The sequence below is a fragment of the Lissotriton vulgaris genome, chromosome 3_2 (genome assembly GCF_964263255.1).
Source record: "Lissotriton vulgaris chromosome 3_2, aLisVul1.2, whole genome shotgun sequence".
In the NCBI taxonomy this organism is placed as follows: domain Eukaryota; kingdom Metazoa; phylum Chordata; class Amphibia; order Caudata; family Salamandridae; genus Lissotriton; species Lissotriton vulgaris.
Window position 1 is genome coordinate 6,508,200 of NC_141690.1, and position 17,853 is coordinate 6,526,052.

The 17,853-nt window shown below is 50.1% G+C and overlaps 1 protein-coding gene across 5 annotated transcripts in view; it reads right to left on the reverse strand.

Moving 5' to 3' along the window:
* The window catches only part of N4BP2 (NEDD4 binding protein 2), a 1,381,310-nt gene that overhangs the window by 1,153,516 nt on the left and 209,941 nt on the right, over positions 1–17,853 (reverse strand). For all 5 annotated transcript variants that reach the window (XM_086963958.1, XM_086963954.1, XM_086963956.1 and 2 more), the window contains one exon: positions 12,094–13,273. In XM_086963958.1, the coding sequence (XP_086820084.1) occupies positions 12,094–13,273 (1,180 nt within the window). The remainder of the gene's footprint in view (positions 1–12,093; positions 13,274–17,853) is intronic.

Below are 17,853 nucleotides of genomic sequence, written 5' to 3' on the forward strand. Positions count from 1 at the left end.
AATTGAGGGGGAGGATGCGGTGGCCTACATGGAGAACTGGTTTCGCACAGTGGTGGCACCGGAGGGGCTTACTCCTTTCTTTACTCTGGAGCGAGCCCACAGGGTGCCCGCTCGCCCGCCAGGGCTTGGCCGCCCCCCCCGACCGATGGTGGTGCGGCTCCTCCATTATAAGGACAGGGATCTCCTAATCCAGCGGGCTAGGATGTCGGGCCCGTATGAGGTGGAGAACAGCAAGGTCACGATCTTCCCGGACTACACTCAGGTGGTCCAGAAGAACAGGGCATCGTTCCTAGCGGTGAAGAAGGAGCTCCGGGAGGAAGGCATCCAATACTCCTTGCTCTACCCGGCCAAGCTGCGGATCATACTTGACGAAACCACGCACTTTTTCCAGACCCCAGACGAAGTTTGGCAATGGCTGGAGTCGTATAGAGCGGGGACGGACAGGTCACATAAAAGTAGGCGAGATCAGCCTAAGCAGCCCCGGATCAGACAATCGCAGCGCATCAGGTCCCGCAACAGGCGCCAGCGGGAGAAACGGGAGGCTCAAATGGCTGCGGAAAAGAGAGATGCGCTCGCAGCGACGGCGGCCATCACGGGGTCACAACAGAACAGTGACTGGGTGGAAACGGACTCAGGCGGGGAAGGCAGCAGAACGGGAGAAGACCTCTCAGAGGCGGAAAGCTCGAAGGGGCCGGTGGTGACCCCCCAGACTTCTGATGGAATATTTTGCGGTTGAGACTGTGCTGGGACTTGCTCGAGACCTAATGGTAGGGCGGTATCCTGTTGGAGACGAGTGGGTTGCCGGAGGGGGGTTGAGCACGCAGTAGGGGATGAGGGCGCGGGGCGCGGGCTCCGCTAGCTGGGGTCGGCGATAGCTCACCCCCCTTGGGCCCTTAAGGCCCGCTGTGGTGGAGACCACAGGGTAGGAATATGGGTAGTTGGTTCGAGGTTTGGATTGGGGCTGGCATTGGATTTGTAGGCTCTGTCCTGGGGAGTGGGGTTTGGGATGTTTTTTTGTTCAGGGTGTGTTCTGGGGGGGGCAACTGCTTTGGAAGGGATGTGAACTTTTGTTATTTGGATCGGACTGCTCGATGTTGGTATGGGGACATTACCTAACCTGAAATGCCTGACGTGGAATGTCCGGGGGCTACGAACTATGGTTAAACGCCACAAAGTACACGCATACCTGGTGCGAAGAGGGGTACAGATTGCTATGCTGCAAGAAACCCATCTGACTAAGAAAGAGTGCGCTGCGTTGCAAAAAAGATGGCGGGGCCAGGTGTTCGGCACCACCTACTCAGCGTATGCCAGGGGGGTACTGATTTGGGTGAGAGCGGGGATACCGTTCCAGGTGCTGAATCAAGTGGTGGACCCTGATGGTAGGTTTGTAGCAGTGGAGGGGAGGTTGTATGGAAGGGATGTGGTTCTCTGCTGTGTGTATGCGCCGAATACTGATCAGGCTCGATATTTTGATGGCCTCTCTGGGTCCTTGGCTTCTTTCCTGGCGGGCCCGATAGTGTTAGGGGGGGGACTTCAACTCGATTACGGATGTGGCTCTGGATAGGTCCCATCCCCCCCTAGTAGACTCCCCGGTGCGCAAGTTGGCCATGCACAGGAAGGACTGGCAGGACAGATGGGGGTTGCTGGATGTATGGCGGGAGCAGCATAGGGACACCAGGGATTATTCCTTTTACTCTGCTCTCCACGCGCTGCATGTGAGGATAGATTCGGTGCTCTGTAGCGGGTCCCTAGCCCCACTGATCTCTCATACGGAGTACTTGGCCAGAACCATCTCAGATCATAACCCCCTATTGGTACACATTCAGTGGCAGCGGGAGCGCTCGGCGATACCAACATGGCGGCTTCGGCCGGAGACGCTAGAGGACTCAGTATTCCATGACGCTGTCCAGCAGGGTATCGGCCGTTACTTTGATGAGAATGAAGGCACGGCCACGAGTCGGTCCACTGAATGGGATGCAATGAAAGTGGTGGTGAGAGGGGTGTGCCTGGGTAGGTTTTCGAATGCTCGTACGACTGTGTTGAATGCACTTGTGAAAGCGGAAGAGACTTTGAGAGATGTGGAGCGCCGCAGGCCGGCCAGCCCGGACTTACAGACCCAGTTGTTGGAAGCGAAGGAAGTGGTCGCCGCCGAGACGGAACGGCTGAGGTGTTACGACTACAGGCAGTACACCATTAGAGCGCATGCAGAACGGGACAAGGTGGGCACACTATTGGCCAGACTTGCTAACCCGGAACTTAGGGGTTGCCCGATCCTTAGCATTGGCAACGCACAGGGGGACATGGTGTATTCCCAGGCAGCGGTGTTGGAGTGCTTTCGGGTGTACTATCAGGAATTATATCAGAGTCAGTTGGGAGTGGAGGTCCAGGACATAGCGGAGTACCTAGGGGCGAGGCAGCTTCCGGTCCTAGATGAAGAGGACGCGAAGGAGCTGGGTGGCCCGATCACGCTCACTGAAATACGGGTGGCTATTAAACATATGGCTCGTAATAAAACGCCCGGGGTAGACGGGTTACCAATAGAATTTTATCAGCAGTATGCCGACAGTTTGGCCCCCAGGCTCCTGGTGGTGTACACGGAAGCTTTTGAGACAGGAAGCTTGCCTGGGTCCATGCGTGAGGCCTTGATTGTCCCGCTCCTGAAGCCTGGTAGAGATGCAACGGATGTGAGGTCCTATCGCCCGCTGTCCATGTTGACGGTGGATTACAAGATCCTGAGCCGGATACTGGCCACCAGACTGGCCCCACACATGACGGGCCTGGTGCACCGGGATCAGGCTGGGTTTATCCCCACGAGGAGCACGGCGCTGAATATTCGCCGCCTGGTGGGGATAATGGACGCCATCTTGGATGGGGACGGGGCCCAAGCGGTCCTGTCCGTGGACATCGAGAAGGCCTTTGACAGCTTGGAATGGACCTTCCTGGATGGAGTGCTGGAGAGGTTTGGCATGGGCGAGGGGTTCCGCCGGTGGACGAAGGTCTTATATGCCTCGGCGACGGCGCGGGTGCGTTTGGGTGGACTGGTATCTGCGGCATACCCGGTGGGTAGGGGCACGAGACAGGGGTGCTCCCTTTCCCCCTTATTGTTTGCACTGGCAATGGAACCCTTGGCGGTCCATGCGAGGTCGGGTGACAAGTATGCGGGAGTAACCAGCGGCGGGCGGCAACATCACATATCGCTGTATGCGGACGACCTACTTCTGTATCTCGATGAAACGGCGCGGGCCCTGGAAGGAGCGATGGACCTGCTGTCGGAGTTTGGCCGCCTGTCGGGACTTAAGGCCAACTGGGCGAAGACCTGTGTGTTCCCGCTGAGAGCGGAGTCGCCATGCCCTGCTCATGACTTAGGGGTGCTTTGGGAGCCATCTTGCCTCACTTATCTGGGAGTTCGCATCTACCACGCGGCCGCGGACCTATTGGAGGGCAACATCGGTCGATGCGTTCGGGCGCTGAGGGGCAGCATGGCCTTCTGGTCGACCCTTCCGCTGACGGTTCTGGGTAGGATAGCTCTTTTAAAAATGGTGGCGCTCCCCCGCTTCCTGTATTACTTCCGGACGTTGCCTATCTGGATTCCTCAGGGGATCTTTAGAGACCTGAGGACGATGATTATTGGGTTCCTATGGGGGCATGGCCGCCGTAGAGTGGCGCTGAGCACGCTGCTTCGCCCCAAGGTCGAGGGGGGCATGGCTGTACCCGACTTTGAGCTATATTATTTAGCGGCGCAATTGCAGGTCCTCACGCAGAACGTGGCCAGGGTGTTTAGGGGGCCGGAGGCGGATCGAGAGCAGGGGATACAACGCCATGTGTTGTCCTACATCGTTATGCAGCAGAGACTTGAGTTGCGAGGCCTCACTATGGAGGAACGGACGCTCAAGCTGTGCTGGCAGAGGAGCCTTAGGAGAGCGAAGGCGACACGGCCTTATGCGCCGGAGATCCCGATCGGTATGCTGACGGCCTTGCTGCACGGGGGTGACTGGTCCCCATTGCTGGATTGGGAGGAGGCGGGTCTGCAGGTGGTGGGAGACCTGTACATCGATAGGGCCCTGGTGCCCTTTGAGGTGCTTCGGGAACAGTTCGGGCTGCCTGAGGGGGGGTTTCTCCTACACGCGGCGGTGGTGGCGGCTATACAGAAGCACTGGAAAGGGGGGCTCATGGAACCGACCACGACTATGGCGTGCCAGTATGTGGTGATGGCGCCGGGCACGTTCAAGGCTGTGACATGCCTCCATAATAGGATGCTGAACGAGGGACTGGAACCGCTCCAGGGGCTCAAGGCTAAATGGGAGGAGAGTGTGGGCAGACCCATTCCAGACACGGAGTGGAGTCACATCTTGCGGCGCACGTGGAAGGGCACGAGAAATGCGCGCTTCCAGCAAGTGCATTTCTATGTGCTCCATAGGGCCTACCTGACCCCCGAAAAAATACGGCGGTACTTCCAGGTACAGGACGCTCGGTGCCCGCGGTGTTCGTCTCTAGGAGCGGACATGGATCACTTGCTCTGGAGGTGCTCGCATTTGGAGGCCTACTGGGCGGAGGTGGGGGACCTCTTAAACGAGGTGACCGACAGGAAGGTGGAATTTGATATGGCAGCGTGCTTGCTGCTCTGGTTCCCGCACACCAAACACACCAAGGTGACGAGCAAATTTATTGATCTGGGTCTGATACTGGCGCAAAGAGAAATAACATGGCATTGGAAGTCCAAGGGCGGGCCGTCACTGCGGAGATGGAAGAACGAATTGCTGCGGTGGTCTGAATGCGAGAGTGTGCTCCGGATGAAGCAGGCTGTTAAGCTTGGTAATGAGAAGGCTTTGGATGCAGCGCGTGCGTGGGAGTTGGTGGTGCAGGCTTTGCGTGACTCTTTGGTGGAGGATGAGGACTGAGGGAATAGGACCAGTGGACACTGCGGGGCAAACGAACACAGAGTTGTCATTGACACTGTAGTGGATCTATCCAACACATCAGCACGAAGCACACACCATTAGCAGTTGCCGGGTGGGGACATGGGGGGTTGTTCAGTGGGAGTTTGGGGTGGGATAGCAGCCGGGAAGCTAGTTGTCTGCAAGGGCGACTTCGAGTTAAGTGGGTCAGTTAGGTACCGCGCGGAGCTAGAAATGGTGGGGAGGAGCGGCCAGGTATGATAGGCCCCACAGCGCTCGGGGAGGGCCCTGGAACGGACAGTAGCATTGATCACGCAAGCGGAATGGCTGACGAAGGCATTGTTGAGGGTGGGGGGGTAAAATGCAGATACGTAAAACGATCTTTCGACCATGGTCCCTATGGGACGCTCACTGTGATGTTTTCCTACCAAGTAGAGTATTATGTCGCCCGGCCTCCGGGATGCGGGCTGAATGGCTGTGTATGATAAACGCTTTACTGTTGATCGGGGGGGATGTCACGAGTGGACTGGTTGATTACTTGTATTCTGTGGTTTCTAACTCTGCAATAAAAACAAATTAAAAAAAAAAAAAAAAATGTATTGTAGGCCTGGACGATTGCCAGCCTGGGCCAGTCTTGCGAGTGTGCTTTTGCAGGATCTGTGCGTGCGGAGGGGTCTAGTGTCCATCTACCATATTATGTTTGTAATGTGTATATGATAAGCTCTTAGCTACGCATTAATCAAAAAAATCTAATGCAGGCATATGTCCGACAGCGGGCACAGTTCATATAAGTGTGTCTGCAGTTTGCGGTGTCACGAAAGGAGGGATACCTGAGCCCGCTCGGGACTTGGATGTGTCGCTGCCTTCTTCTTCTCAGGTGAAGATATGTGGGCATCTATCTTCGTCTGTTGCCGTTGAAGTTGGCCCTAGTTCCGCTGTTTCTTGCAGAGCTTTCCTGAGCTCAGCTAAGATTTGTTCCAAGTCTGGGGATCCTGTGACCTGGATGCAGTTCCTGAGCTTCAGGTGTTTGCTGAGTTTCTTGGGACAGCAGCGTCTGCTTTTCGGTATTTGAGATTGTTCATTATGTTTTGAGGTTGGGTGCGAGCAGTCATAGGCTTGACTTCCAGGAACGAACATTGTTGGCGCTGCGCTGCCCGAGAGTAGTCTGGAAAAAGCATGATCATCTTATTTTCGACTCGGATGGGCTTGTGTTGTCTGGCGTCTCTGTCCCAGTAATGGAGAAACTTTGCTAGCAATGGGCGGGGTGAGGATCCCGGAGGTGGGTGGCAGGCCAACAACCTATGCGCCCGATCTATTGAGAAAAAAGGTGTGATATCCGCAGGTGGCATAAAGGTGCGGACCCAGGTTTCTATGTAGTCGATTGGATTTGTTCCCTCAACACCTTTTGCCAGGCCCAGGACGCGAATGTTACATCTTCTCGAACAGCCTTCAAGGTCTAAGCGTTACTCCAGGACCGCCACCCGATTCTGTAGTGTCCGTAACATTTCTTGTTGTGTTTCTGCAATGCGCAGCAGAGTGGCAATCATTTTCTCTCCGTCCGCAACCTTATCCGCCAGTTTGCTGTAGTCGTCCCGTAATATGTTAAGGGTGCGCCACCTTTATTTCATTGTGGCCCGAGATTGCTCGATGGCCGCCACTACCATATCCAATTTTTTGGACATGATTAGGACAGATGACGCCTCTGCATCTTCGTGCTGAGTTTTGGCCGTGTTGCTTGGAGTTGTAGATGGCATCTGGGATCCTTTGTGCTTAGATATGAAACTACCTTTGAGCCTGCTCTTATCTAGTTTGTGAAGGCAGCTTCTGTTGTGAGGGCCAGGCTATAATTCAGGCGTGGAAGCAGCCAATGGATCATCGGATGTCCCCTTGCCACTTATATTCTGGTTGAGTCTTAGGAGTGGTGAGGTAGGTGAGCTTGCAAGTCATGGTGGGGATTCTTGCAGATGCTACTGTGCAGGGCCGCACCTCGATTTTTGGTGCCGAGTGGTGTGCGCTTTTTGCTTGTTTAAGCTCCCTTTGTGTGTTGGACCCTCTCACGCTACAGGCAGAAGGGGACCGTGGGCCTACTAGCGGACTCACTGCTCAGATTATGTCTCCTGATCTGCTAAAGGAGCAGGGCATGATTATGTTTGGCGAGGCTCCTGGGAGTCCACTAGGGTCTTCCGAGTCTCATGGGTTCCGACCCCAAAGCTATGAGCTTTCAACGCGGAACCTCTGATGAGGATCTCCAATTGTGATAGTGGGAGAAGCAGTTGTATGTCTCTTTAAAAGTATTCCCCAATGTCTTTTTGCTGGTGCTAGCTGTTTCGTATGTGGGCGATGTGTGGGCCTACTTCAAGATTATGGCCTCAAGCTCGCATATTGTCAATGAAGGAGGGGCCCGCATGTTGGCCCTGTGCTTTGCGCCTGCTGGTATCTGCTCCTAATGGCCAGGTAACCCTTCCAACACTGCTCATCTAGTGCATCAAAGTCGTTCTGTCAGCGCAGGGGGGCTGCCCGGGTCTGTCAGTTTGGGTGTCCCCTCCACCGCAGCTCGGCTTCTGTCGTGGCTGTGTCCAGTGCTGAGCGGTATCCTGCACTTCAGCTGCACTGGAGTCCGTGGATCGGGCCTGATGCTGTTCCATTATCTTCCCGGTCCATGGTGGAGGCTGCTGCAGTTACCGCCGTATGGCACCATTGTCGGTGCAATGCCTATCTTGTCAGCCCAGCTCACTCCACCAGTGCAAGCGCTCCCCGCGATCTCTCAGCTGGGATTAGTGCAAAGTATGCTCAGCGGTGTTGCTGATGTCGCTGCCCAGCTAGCGAACCTCTCTCCTACTCCTCGTTGGTGCTGCCATGTTGGGTCCACGTCGACGCGGCAAGGCACAAGTATTCCACTACACTGGGATTTCAGAGTCAGGGAACCGGATCGTTGTTGCCGCTGCAGCAGTACTGGGCACAATAGAGCCATTAAATGACTCCTCTAGCACGAATTATGGGCAAGATTCAAGCAGGGCCGTGGACCTCAGTCAGGAACGACCACCATCTTGGCTGACTTGGCCATGCCCTGTACAAGCAAGTCTCTTGAACATACCACTTGATGGTTCACAACTTTAAAGCATACTTGACCTTAGAGTACTACAAATATAGTAGGCCCACAGCACGCCCTCTAGACCTTTATGCTCCCACCCACCAGCTGCATCAATAATTTCACCCCCTCTGTGGCTGCAGTAGGGGCTTCCACTAACAGCCTTAGACGGCACACCAATCGACTCAACCCTTTCATAGCCGCAGCAAAGGTGTCCACAAGAGAGAGCAACAGGGATACTGTGCAGCCCAATCTTCTGCCCGTCCAGCTACCACACCCCCCAAAACCTCTTTAGGTAAGGTATGTGCGCTTAGAAGTCTCTATCAGAAATTCCATTTACTTTATCACTATGTGCACTCACTCTAGAGGAGACCCAATAGAAGTCTACAGACAAAAGGATGGCTCTCATGCCTGTGAGGTATGCACATTGGTCCAACCCATAAAATAAAAGAAAGGCAACCAAGTAGTTAATGGGCTACTTCTCGCCAGCTTGGCCAAAACTAATTCAAAAAGGACCAATCTAGTGGGCAAGTCATGGTCATGGGTTAGAATGGCAGTGTTGTGTTGCTGGAGTAACTCCTGCTTGTGGAAGAAAATCATACTGAATGGTTGGCTTCTGAGGAGTAGACTCACCGATCCTGGACTCCACTGGAAGAGAAAGTCAATATACTAGGAACCTTGTCAATCCACCACACACAATGCACTAACTTAAAGTTTCCTCCCACTCAGGCCTCACACAAAGGAGGTAGGACAAGGAAAATGCTACTTACCAGTATGCATCTGTTCTTGGCATGTAGAGGTGCAGAGTTGTACACTATGCATAGATTGCCACCTAGTGTCGGGCCCGGATGTTTGCAGTTTGTTGTTGTCATGAAAAGTTCTTTGGAAGTCACGAGATAGGGGACTCCTCCTTAGGACCACATTGCAAATGGGCATCGGCTCCATCCCCAGATTGTTTTTCGCCATTAGGGAAATGATGGAGCTTTGCAAGTGCAGGAAGGACGCCCGTGTAATTTATAGCTAATTAAGATAATACTTGAACAGACAAGGGTAGCCGGGAGACGGGTGGGTGTGTACAACTCTACAGTTCTACATGCCAAGAACAGATGCATACTGGCAAGTAGCATTTTCTGTTCGAGACATATGAGCTGCAGATTGTACACTATGCATAGATTATATAGCAGTACCCACTCTTAGCGGTGACCACCCCCATCTGTTGCAGTAGTTTGGAATAATGTTTTGAGAACAGCCTGGCCCACATTAGCTTGTTGATTTGTTTGCACATCTACACAATAGTGTTTTGTGAATGTGTGCGATGTAGCCCATGTGGCTGCTCTGCAGATGTCATCTAGGGGAATGTTCCCTAAAAATACCATTGAAGCCCCTATCTTTCTGGTAAAGTGGGCTTTAGGAGGAACAGATAGCGTACGTTTAGCTTTGTGGTAGCAAATCTGTATGCATTTGACAATTCATCTAGCTATTGCAGATTTTGAAATGGGATTGCCCTTGTGCGGTGGTTAGAAAGACACAAAAAGTTGGTTTGTCTTACGAAAGGGTTGTGTTCTTTCTATGTAGTATAGCAACGCTCTTTTGACATCTAATGTGTGAAGAGCTCTTTCTGCTACTGACTATGGTTGCGAGAAGAAAACGGGCAGTTCCACAGATTGATTAAGATGGAATGGAGAAATTACTTTAGACAGAAATTTTAGGTTGGTACGCAGAACAATCTTATTTTGATGCATTTGCAAAAAGGGTTCTTGAATGGTTAGTGCTTGTAGTTCAGTAACTCTGCGCAAGGAAGTAATAGCTACTAGGAACGCAACCTTCCAGGTTAAACATTGTAATTCACATTTGTGTAGGGGTTCGAAGGGAAGCCCCATTAGCCATGTGAAAACGACATTTAAATTCCATACAGGTGAAGGCTGTGAATTGGATACCACTAAAGAATCTAATTGTGCCAGCCCTTTAATATAAGCTGGTTCTGTAGGGGCAGCTTTATATTTTTTCTCAATGGGGGATTGAGGACTCTAGCTTTAACGGGGTCTTTAAAGATTTCTGTTGCATGCTTGATGACGCCCTAAAGCATTGGTAAGATGGCCGAAGACCTTTGTGTGTTGTCAAAAGTGTCTAATAGGAAGTCTTCCTCCACTGCGTCAGTGTGTAAGTCCACCCCATGATATTGTGCAGCCCTCTGGACTAGCAGGTTAAACCCTATGGTGTCCTCTGGTGGGGAAGGTCTGGAAGGATAAACATCATCCTGTGGGACATAAGGCACATCAGGGGTGTTGTAATACTCCCATGGATTAGGTGACTGAAGGGGACTATTAGCCTGTGGTGGGTAATGTGCACCCCCACCTTCACAATCAGAATCTGTGTCTATCATCGTCTGGATTAGGAGATGGTGTAGGTGAATGCTGTGGTGGAGGAGGTGTATGAGTAGGAATAGTATGGGGAGGTGGAGGAGAAGGGACCCTTAATGGAGAGGTTACAATGTCTCACTTCTTTGCAGGGGGAGGAGGTGCTGGCGCCTCAAGTGGTCTCTTCTTGGAGCTGAAAGTCAATTGTCCAGTTTTGGGACCCTTTACAAGAGTTTTTTGTTGTGGATACGGTGTAAAAAGCTCTTGTGAGCCAAGTAGATCCTTTGGCGTCGAAATTTTCGGCTACGTAGGTTTTTTAGGCACCGAGTCGGCAGTTGGCTTAGGAGTGTGCCCTTTCGAAGTGTCTTTTACGGGAACCTGTTTTTTCGGTTCCAAGGGTTTTTTCAGCTCCGATGCGTGTGAATCTGGAGCTTTGGTTGATTTTTTGCACGGCTCAGAGTGCGGTTTCGGTGTCGGTGAACCGCTGCCAGTCTTCGGCGCCGTGTGCTTGGGTGTTGAAGCAACGGTCGACGTGGAAGAGGAAGATGGCTTTTTCTACGGTGTTGGTACTGGGTCGGCACCGGAAGTAGGCTGGCTCGAGCCCGAGCCGCCTGAAGGCTTTGTGGTCTTCTTTGCCAGGCCCAAAGGCGGGGCGTTAGAAGCAGTGTCTCAGTGTGCACCCGAGCCCGAAGGTGAGGGTGTGACCGAAGCCTTTTTAGAGGGTGTCGAGGAAGGGGTGGGGTCGAAGGTCTTACTTACGACCCGTTGAGCTGGAGTGAAATCCTCGACGTCGGAGTCTTCGGCATCTGATGATCCAATACTCTCTTCGGCGTGCTGGTGTTCTGGCACGTCGACGCCCTCTTCGAAGATATCGTCTGGAATCGGAGCTGACGAGCGAGTCATAGTTTTCGAGCTTGTCGGTCCTGGATTGTCTCCTTGGAGCGGAATGAGGCACATGCCAAACAGTCTTTGGCCTCGTGCTCCGGTGAAAGGCACAGGTTACACATCTCATGTAGGTCGGTGTGGGGAAACTTTGACCCACATTGTGTACACTTCTTGAATGGCATCCTTTCCATGAGCCAGAAAGTGAGGCCTAGGTAGGCCCAAAGGCCTTCGTCAACGACCGGAATTGAAGACTTCGAAGTTGGTAGAGAATCGCGTTGCAGATCGCGATCGAGACAATACCGTCGAACTGGGTGAGGATTGCGCGCCGAAGGAAATTTGGTTCCAAACCGGAGCGCAGGAAACACATCCAAACCCGATGGCGGAAAAAAACAATCTGGGGATGGAGCCGATGCCCATGAGCAATGTGGTCCTAAGGAGGAGTCACCTATCTCGTGACTTCCAAAGAACTTTTCAGGACAACAACAAACTGCAAACATCCAGCCCAACACTAGGTGGCGATCTATGCACAGTGTACAATCTGCAGCTCATATGCCTCGAACAGTGTTTTACTATTTATTAATTATACACCTTTTACGCCATTTCATTTTCACTCTACAATAATTTATCCAAAAAAAAATTACAACGCTAGAGAATGAATAATAGTATTTCCAAATTGATATTAAACAGTTTCGTGAAAATTATTTTATGGGGTTCCGTAATAAGGCACTTTTTCCAAGCTGATCATTACCTTAACGCATGCAACACAGCTTATTTCATATCCATATACACAAGCACATCAATAACTTCTCCAGCTTACATGCTGAATTTTCTGATTATTTAATAACAATGCTTATTAAAAATGTTATACCTTGCTAAAGTAGATTTTCCAGAGCCAGGGGCGCCTCGTAGCAGGAGAAGAACTTTGCCTAAAATGCGTTTCTTTTTTTTCACACTTGGAATAACCGATTGATTCAATGGAGGCAATTTGAGGTTACCAGATTGCTGTCCTTGGTCTTTTGATGTGAATGGGTTGCTAACCCAGGCATTTAAACACTTCTCGGGAGAACCATCAACACTTCTCCTATATCCTCCCTGGTTCAATGCAGGTGTCCAGTGACCAGGACTGAATGCAACAGGAGTGATAAAATTGTGATAGCTGGATGGGTAAAACTCACTAGCCAATGGGTTCCAGGCAGTCCGTTGGGAACTGAATTCATTGTCAGACTGGAGGGCATCTGTATTCGGTGCACCATGGACAATACTAGACAAGTCATCTTTATTCGGAGGATTACTTGAAAAAATTATGTCATCTTGTTGACTAAGGAATGGTATGTCAGATTGTTCCAAAGTCAGTGAACGGTTAAGAACTGGAAGAATAGGATGATTGCAATGTTGCTTTTGACAAGAATCAGATGTGTTACCCAGGTCCCTATTTAAATGACCACTCTCAAACCCTTCCAAGTGCACAGGTTTTGAGAATGCACCATTATCGGAGAGTGTACTTTCCTGGCAGTTCAGTTCAAGTTCAGCTGAAAAGGCACTTGTGTCCACAGTTGCATCATCAGTTTGCACACTCCATTTTACCAACTCTGGCTGAAAAGATGCAAAGCTGTTTTGGCTTGGTCGGACTGAGAAGCAATTAAAACATTTATCCTTCTCTTGCATGCTATTTAAATTCACACTAGAGCTCCCCAATCCTGGAAGTTCACTGCTACCAGTTACATAGTCCAGTGGCTCAGAAACTCTTTCAGTGTCTGAGTTACAGGGTGAAAGATAGGAACTACGGCTGCATTTCTCAAATTCATTTTGTATCAATATATCAAACTCCTTGGTCAACAACATACTTGCGGACGGGTCTGTGTCTGCTGAGTTTGTAAATTGTGCAAAATCATTCGGCAAAACATTGTTCCCTTCAACAGAATGAGCCTGTTTCGCATCCTCCAGGTATATGGCTATTGAATCAAATCCACTACCATCAGGACAGCATTCTTTTGATGTTCCTTTAGCTGCAGTTGAAAGTTCCAGTAGGTAATCCATTGCAACTTCAACTGTGTAGAAAAAAAAATTGAAATGAGACAATGTCAAATATAATTAACACTTCATAGCGACACAGTAAATAGTCCACCTCCTCTTGTAGACCCCCTCTTTCCACGCTGCCAATAACTTTGATTCTATCTGTATTCGACCCGGAAGCACTCTGCTGCCCTTTAGCTCTATTTCTGCTATCATACCACACACATGGTGATACCACACACATATATACACTCATAATCTATGTAGCATACTGCTGGTGTCCGCTTTGAAATGTATTTTTAAGAAGGCAAGGAGGCACACAGAGGGAATGTAACTTTTTGGAGAAGCAGACAAAGTATTTTAATTCTGCAATGCTTATAAAATGTTTCCTTAGAGCAATTGATCAGTATTGCTTAAACAGGTGCTGTTGGTAGATTATAATGTTTTGAAGTTGTGATGAGATCCCTATGATGTTAAAAAACTGCCCCACTCGGGAGGAGCCAAGATGGCGATCGGAGTGGAAGCGTAGGCTCCCGGCTCCGCAAGCCTCCGAGCCCCGCACTGCAATCCTGCTCATGATCCTGTGATCGCGCTACAGTGGGGTGCCGGTGAATGCGCACAGGTATCACTCGCGTGATCTCGATGTCTCTGCCTGCCTTGTAACCGGAGAAATCCTCGAAGTTAGTTGGCGGCCTCATCAACCCTGGAGCCGGGACCTCTGCTGCGAAATACGGCCGGGTGTCAATTGATCAACAGCGGCCAGCTGGGCCTGGGCGGAGCTGGTCCCTCGGGACGAAATGACTACCGAGGGGAAAAAAAGTAACAATTCTTCTGCAGGAGCGCTGCTTGTCACGCTACGCGACCGGAGTACATCCTCGAGATGGGGGCTCACTGGGCATACTGTTTAATTGCTCAACGTTGGAGGTGAGCTGTATCGTCTCCATTTTCGAACTTGCCCGGTTTTCGCGGGCCGCTACCGAATTTGCTGCTAGCCCTGAGTCGGAGAGGGGATGACCATTACCGGAGACCGCTCCTTAAACGTGTGCTTTGGAGGACTTGGTGATTCGGATTGTAGCACACCCAAGCTGGCCTCGACCCTGCTTCACCTCCATTCTTCCTACAAGGTGGAAACGCCTGATGGCTGCCTGAATAGGATGGAGTGCATTAATCTGCCTACTGAAGTGCTATGTGATGGGAAGCGCGAATCACCGCGTCATGATGTGGTGTTGGGAATACAGCCTGCACTCTCCTGTGGCGACGTTCTTGCTGCCCTTGGTGACCTACAGTCTGTGTGGGAGGATGGTTCCCGAGAGTTGGGAAGAAAGCTGGACGATATTGCGCTCACACTGGGGCGACTACGGTCAGATGGCTCCCAGATGTGCGAGGATTTGCCTCTGCCTGTCCTTGAGGAGGATACTATGGTTCCACATGGGTGCGGAGAGGAATGGATGATCCCGTACTACGTTGGTGCCTGCGGACAGCTGTCCGTCTGCTTCTACTATACTGAAGGATTTCTCTCACAGCTGAGGACTGTGGCTTCGTCCATTGTTCTACCACTATTGGCCCAGACACTGTTCTTGCAACTGTTGGCTCCTGTGACTACCTCCTTTTTCCTCTCCCTTGTTTCCTTGCTGTGGAATACGTGTCATCGGACGGAACTGGGGGTGATGGTCGTCAGCGCAGATGGATCTATTGGTGATCGGCAACGTCCATTTTGTATTTGCATGCCGCTCTTCTGCCCTGCGAGGCCATTTTGTTCTTTTGTGTTGGCTGGGACGGGCTTTACTAGGCGGGCATACCTCGGGGGACTCACACGAACAGGCCAGGGCTAAGTGGTTCTCTTTCACGGTTGATGTCTAATTGGCTGGCGGGGAAGCGGGTCGGAGTGTTCCTATGACACACTTATTTGCGCAGTATGTGATACCGCTCCCCCTTTTCTACCGTATTAATTGCTTACTGTTGTTTACTGTTGCTCTTGGGGTGGAGGATACATTTGTGGTAAGGGAGACCGGGAGCACGTAGGGAGGGCCCTCCATCGGCTTCATATGACCTTTTTCTTTTCTTTCTTTCTCATTTCTATCTCTATATTTCGGGTACTCTTTCTTGGGCGACAGGCACACTGCTAGGGGGGTGTAGGCCGTAGCCTCTGCATGCGTGTAGGGTGGGGGTTGGGGGGGGGGGTTTGTTTTGTGCGTTTTAAGTTCCTATGGGCCTTTATTTCTTCTCTTCCTTTCCTTAGTTCTTTTCATCTTTTTCTTTCCCTTCTTCTAGATCAGCAGGGAGGCTCGGCAGGGGGTGGGTAATGACTGGTACGTAACATGTATATGTGCTCTTTATCCTGATATGCGTATCAATGTGCCGCTCTTCCGATTGTGTTTTACGCTCGTTTGATATCCTGTGGTATGCATTGCCCACTCTGTGCCTTCGGCGGATTGTATGGCTTCTGATCCTTCTCCTATTCTAAATTTTAAGACTTACCTTAAAAAATTTTTAAAACGAACCTTAATTCCTCTTGTGTCTCAGCAGTCCGATATGTTTTCAGTGTAACTTGGAATGCTTGCTATTTCGTATTGTGGTACTACTGAGTCACCGTATAATTTGCGTATGTGCTTCAATTGACGTCGAGGCCGGCCGGATGGTTGTAGGCCCATAATCGTCTGCGGATATTGCACAATAAAGGTTTTTAAAAATAAAAAAAAATAAAAAACTGCCCCACTCTGAAATCTTCTTTGAAATGCACTAAACTATATGAGCATAAAGCATCATGAAAAATGGCTTATTTATTGACTAGAACAAAAGTCAGCTGACAGTCTGCTGGGAGAGACATGAGACCACAGAGCCTTGTATGGATTGTTTCCCTGGGGAGACTACGCTATCTAGTTATTATCAAGGTGTTCAACAGTTTTGTATTGTACGAGTTTTCATACAGTATCCCATGTGATTCTCCATCAATGTCTTCTTGAAAATGGGGTGTTCCTTGATGCATTAAAGTAAAAAAAAAAAACATTCCCCAATACTTATTTATCTGTTCTCCTCTCTCCCTTTATCTCCAATACCGCCTCACTGTTTTGCAGTGTCCCCAGGCATCCTCTCTTAGACCCGCCCTCTTCAACCTGTATATGACCCCTCTGGTCAACACCATCAGATCCTTTGCGTTTGATAAAATATCTTATGCCGATGACAGCCATCTTGTTATCTCTGTATCTGAAAATATTGACCGCAAATGTGTCATTTCAGTGCTTGCGTGCTGCAGGTAGACCACTGCGTGTGCTTGCATTGTTAAAAATTAAACAGTGACAAAATGGAGGTGATGCTATTTGGGAACACCACCTCCCGGCGGTCTCATGGTTTTTGACCAGAAGAACTAGGTGACATCCTGTAGCCTACGAATTCCTCAGGAAATCTTGAACTCAATCTGGATTTCACCTTGTCCAAGACTCTGTGCAAAATATTTCTTTGGCTCTCTATGGTTTCCTGCACATCCATTATCCAAGGGCTCATCACAAGCTGTGGCGATTAAGGCAATGTCTTGGACATCAGGATCTCGGCCCACTTAGTTTTCAATGCCCCCATTGCACTTCTACTGGTTATCTCTTACTATTTCTTCACTGGCTTTCCATACAAAAAGGTGTCTTTTTAAGTTATTCTGTCACACCCACAGGACACTTCTCTTCTCTGAACCTCAATACCTCTCCAATAGAAACTCTTATACTCAGACCACCCGCTCCAGCACACAACTCAAATGGACATGGCTCTGCTCTGCATCCACCCACAACCAGATCTCTTACCTTGCCGCCTCTAAGTGGAAGGGCATACCCCGTCCTCTGTACCCAATACATTCCTTCACAATCCTAAAAAAACTAAAAACCTGCATTTTTTTGGTCTATATTGTGCCACTTATGGTTTCATATAGCGATTCCTAGTCGGTCGCAAATCGACCTACCTCATGAATTTTAATGAGATAGGTTGCAATTTGCGACCCATTGGGAATCACTAAAATCAAGGGGATGGTGGCCTGCTGGGGTCAGCAGACAACCAGGTCCATGAATGCTTTTAAATAAAGCAAGCATTTTCTTTTAAATTGCAGCCCGTTTCCCTTACCGGAAAACGGGTTGCATTTAAAAAAGAAAAATGATAACTTTTTTTCATTTTTTAAGAGCAGGCAGTGGCACTTGGGACCATTGACTGCTTTGAAAAAACGTTTTCTCCACCATTCCTAAAGTGGAAGGGATCCAGTGGGGACACCTTCCCGTTTGTGAATGCGCTACCACCTACTAGAAGTAAGTGGTAAAATGAGAATATTTTGTGACCGCATTTTGGTCACAAAATATTCTTACATACCGTCGCCATTCGGTATTAGGAAGGGATGCCTTAAAAACACCCCTTCCTAATAGCGAATCACGCACCTATTTGGCAATTCGGTAATAGGTCGCTGAATCGCAAAATGGGGTTTGGTACATTAGAAAAGCTTTTTTTCCAGTTGCAAATGGTCAGATTCTGCGAATTGGGCCATTTGCAACCTTAAAAACAAGCACTCCATGTAGCATAGATGTCAGTCAGACACAGCAAGCAGCGCACGTTTCACATACCTCACCCCAAATCTGACACTAATCAT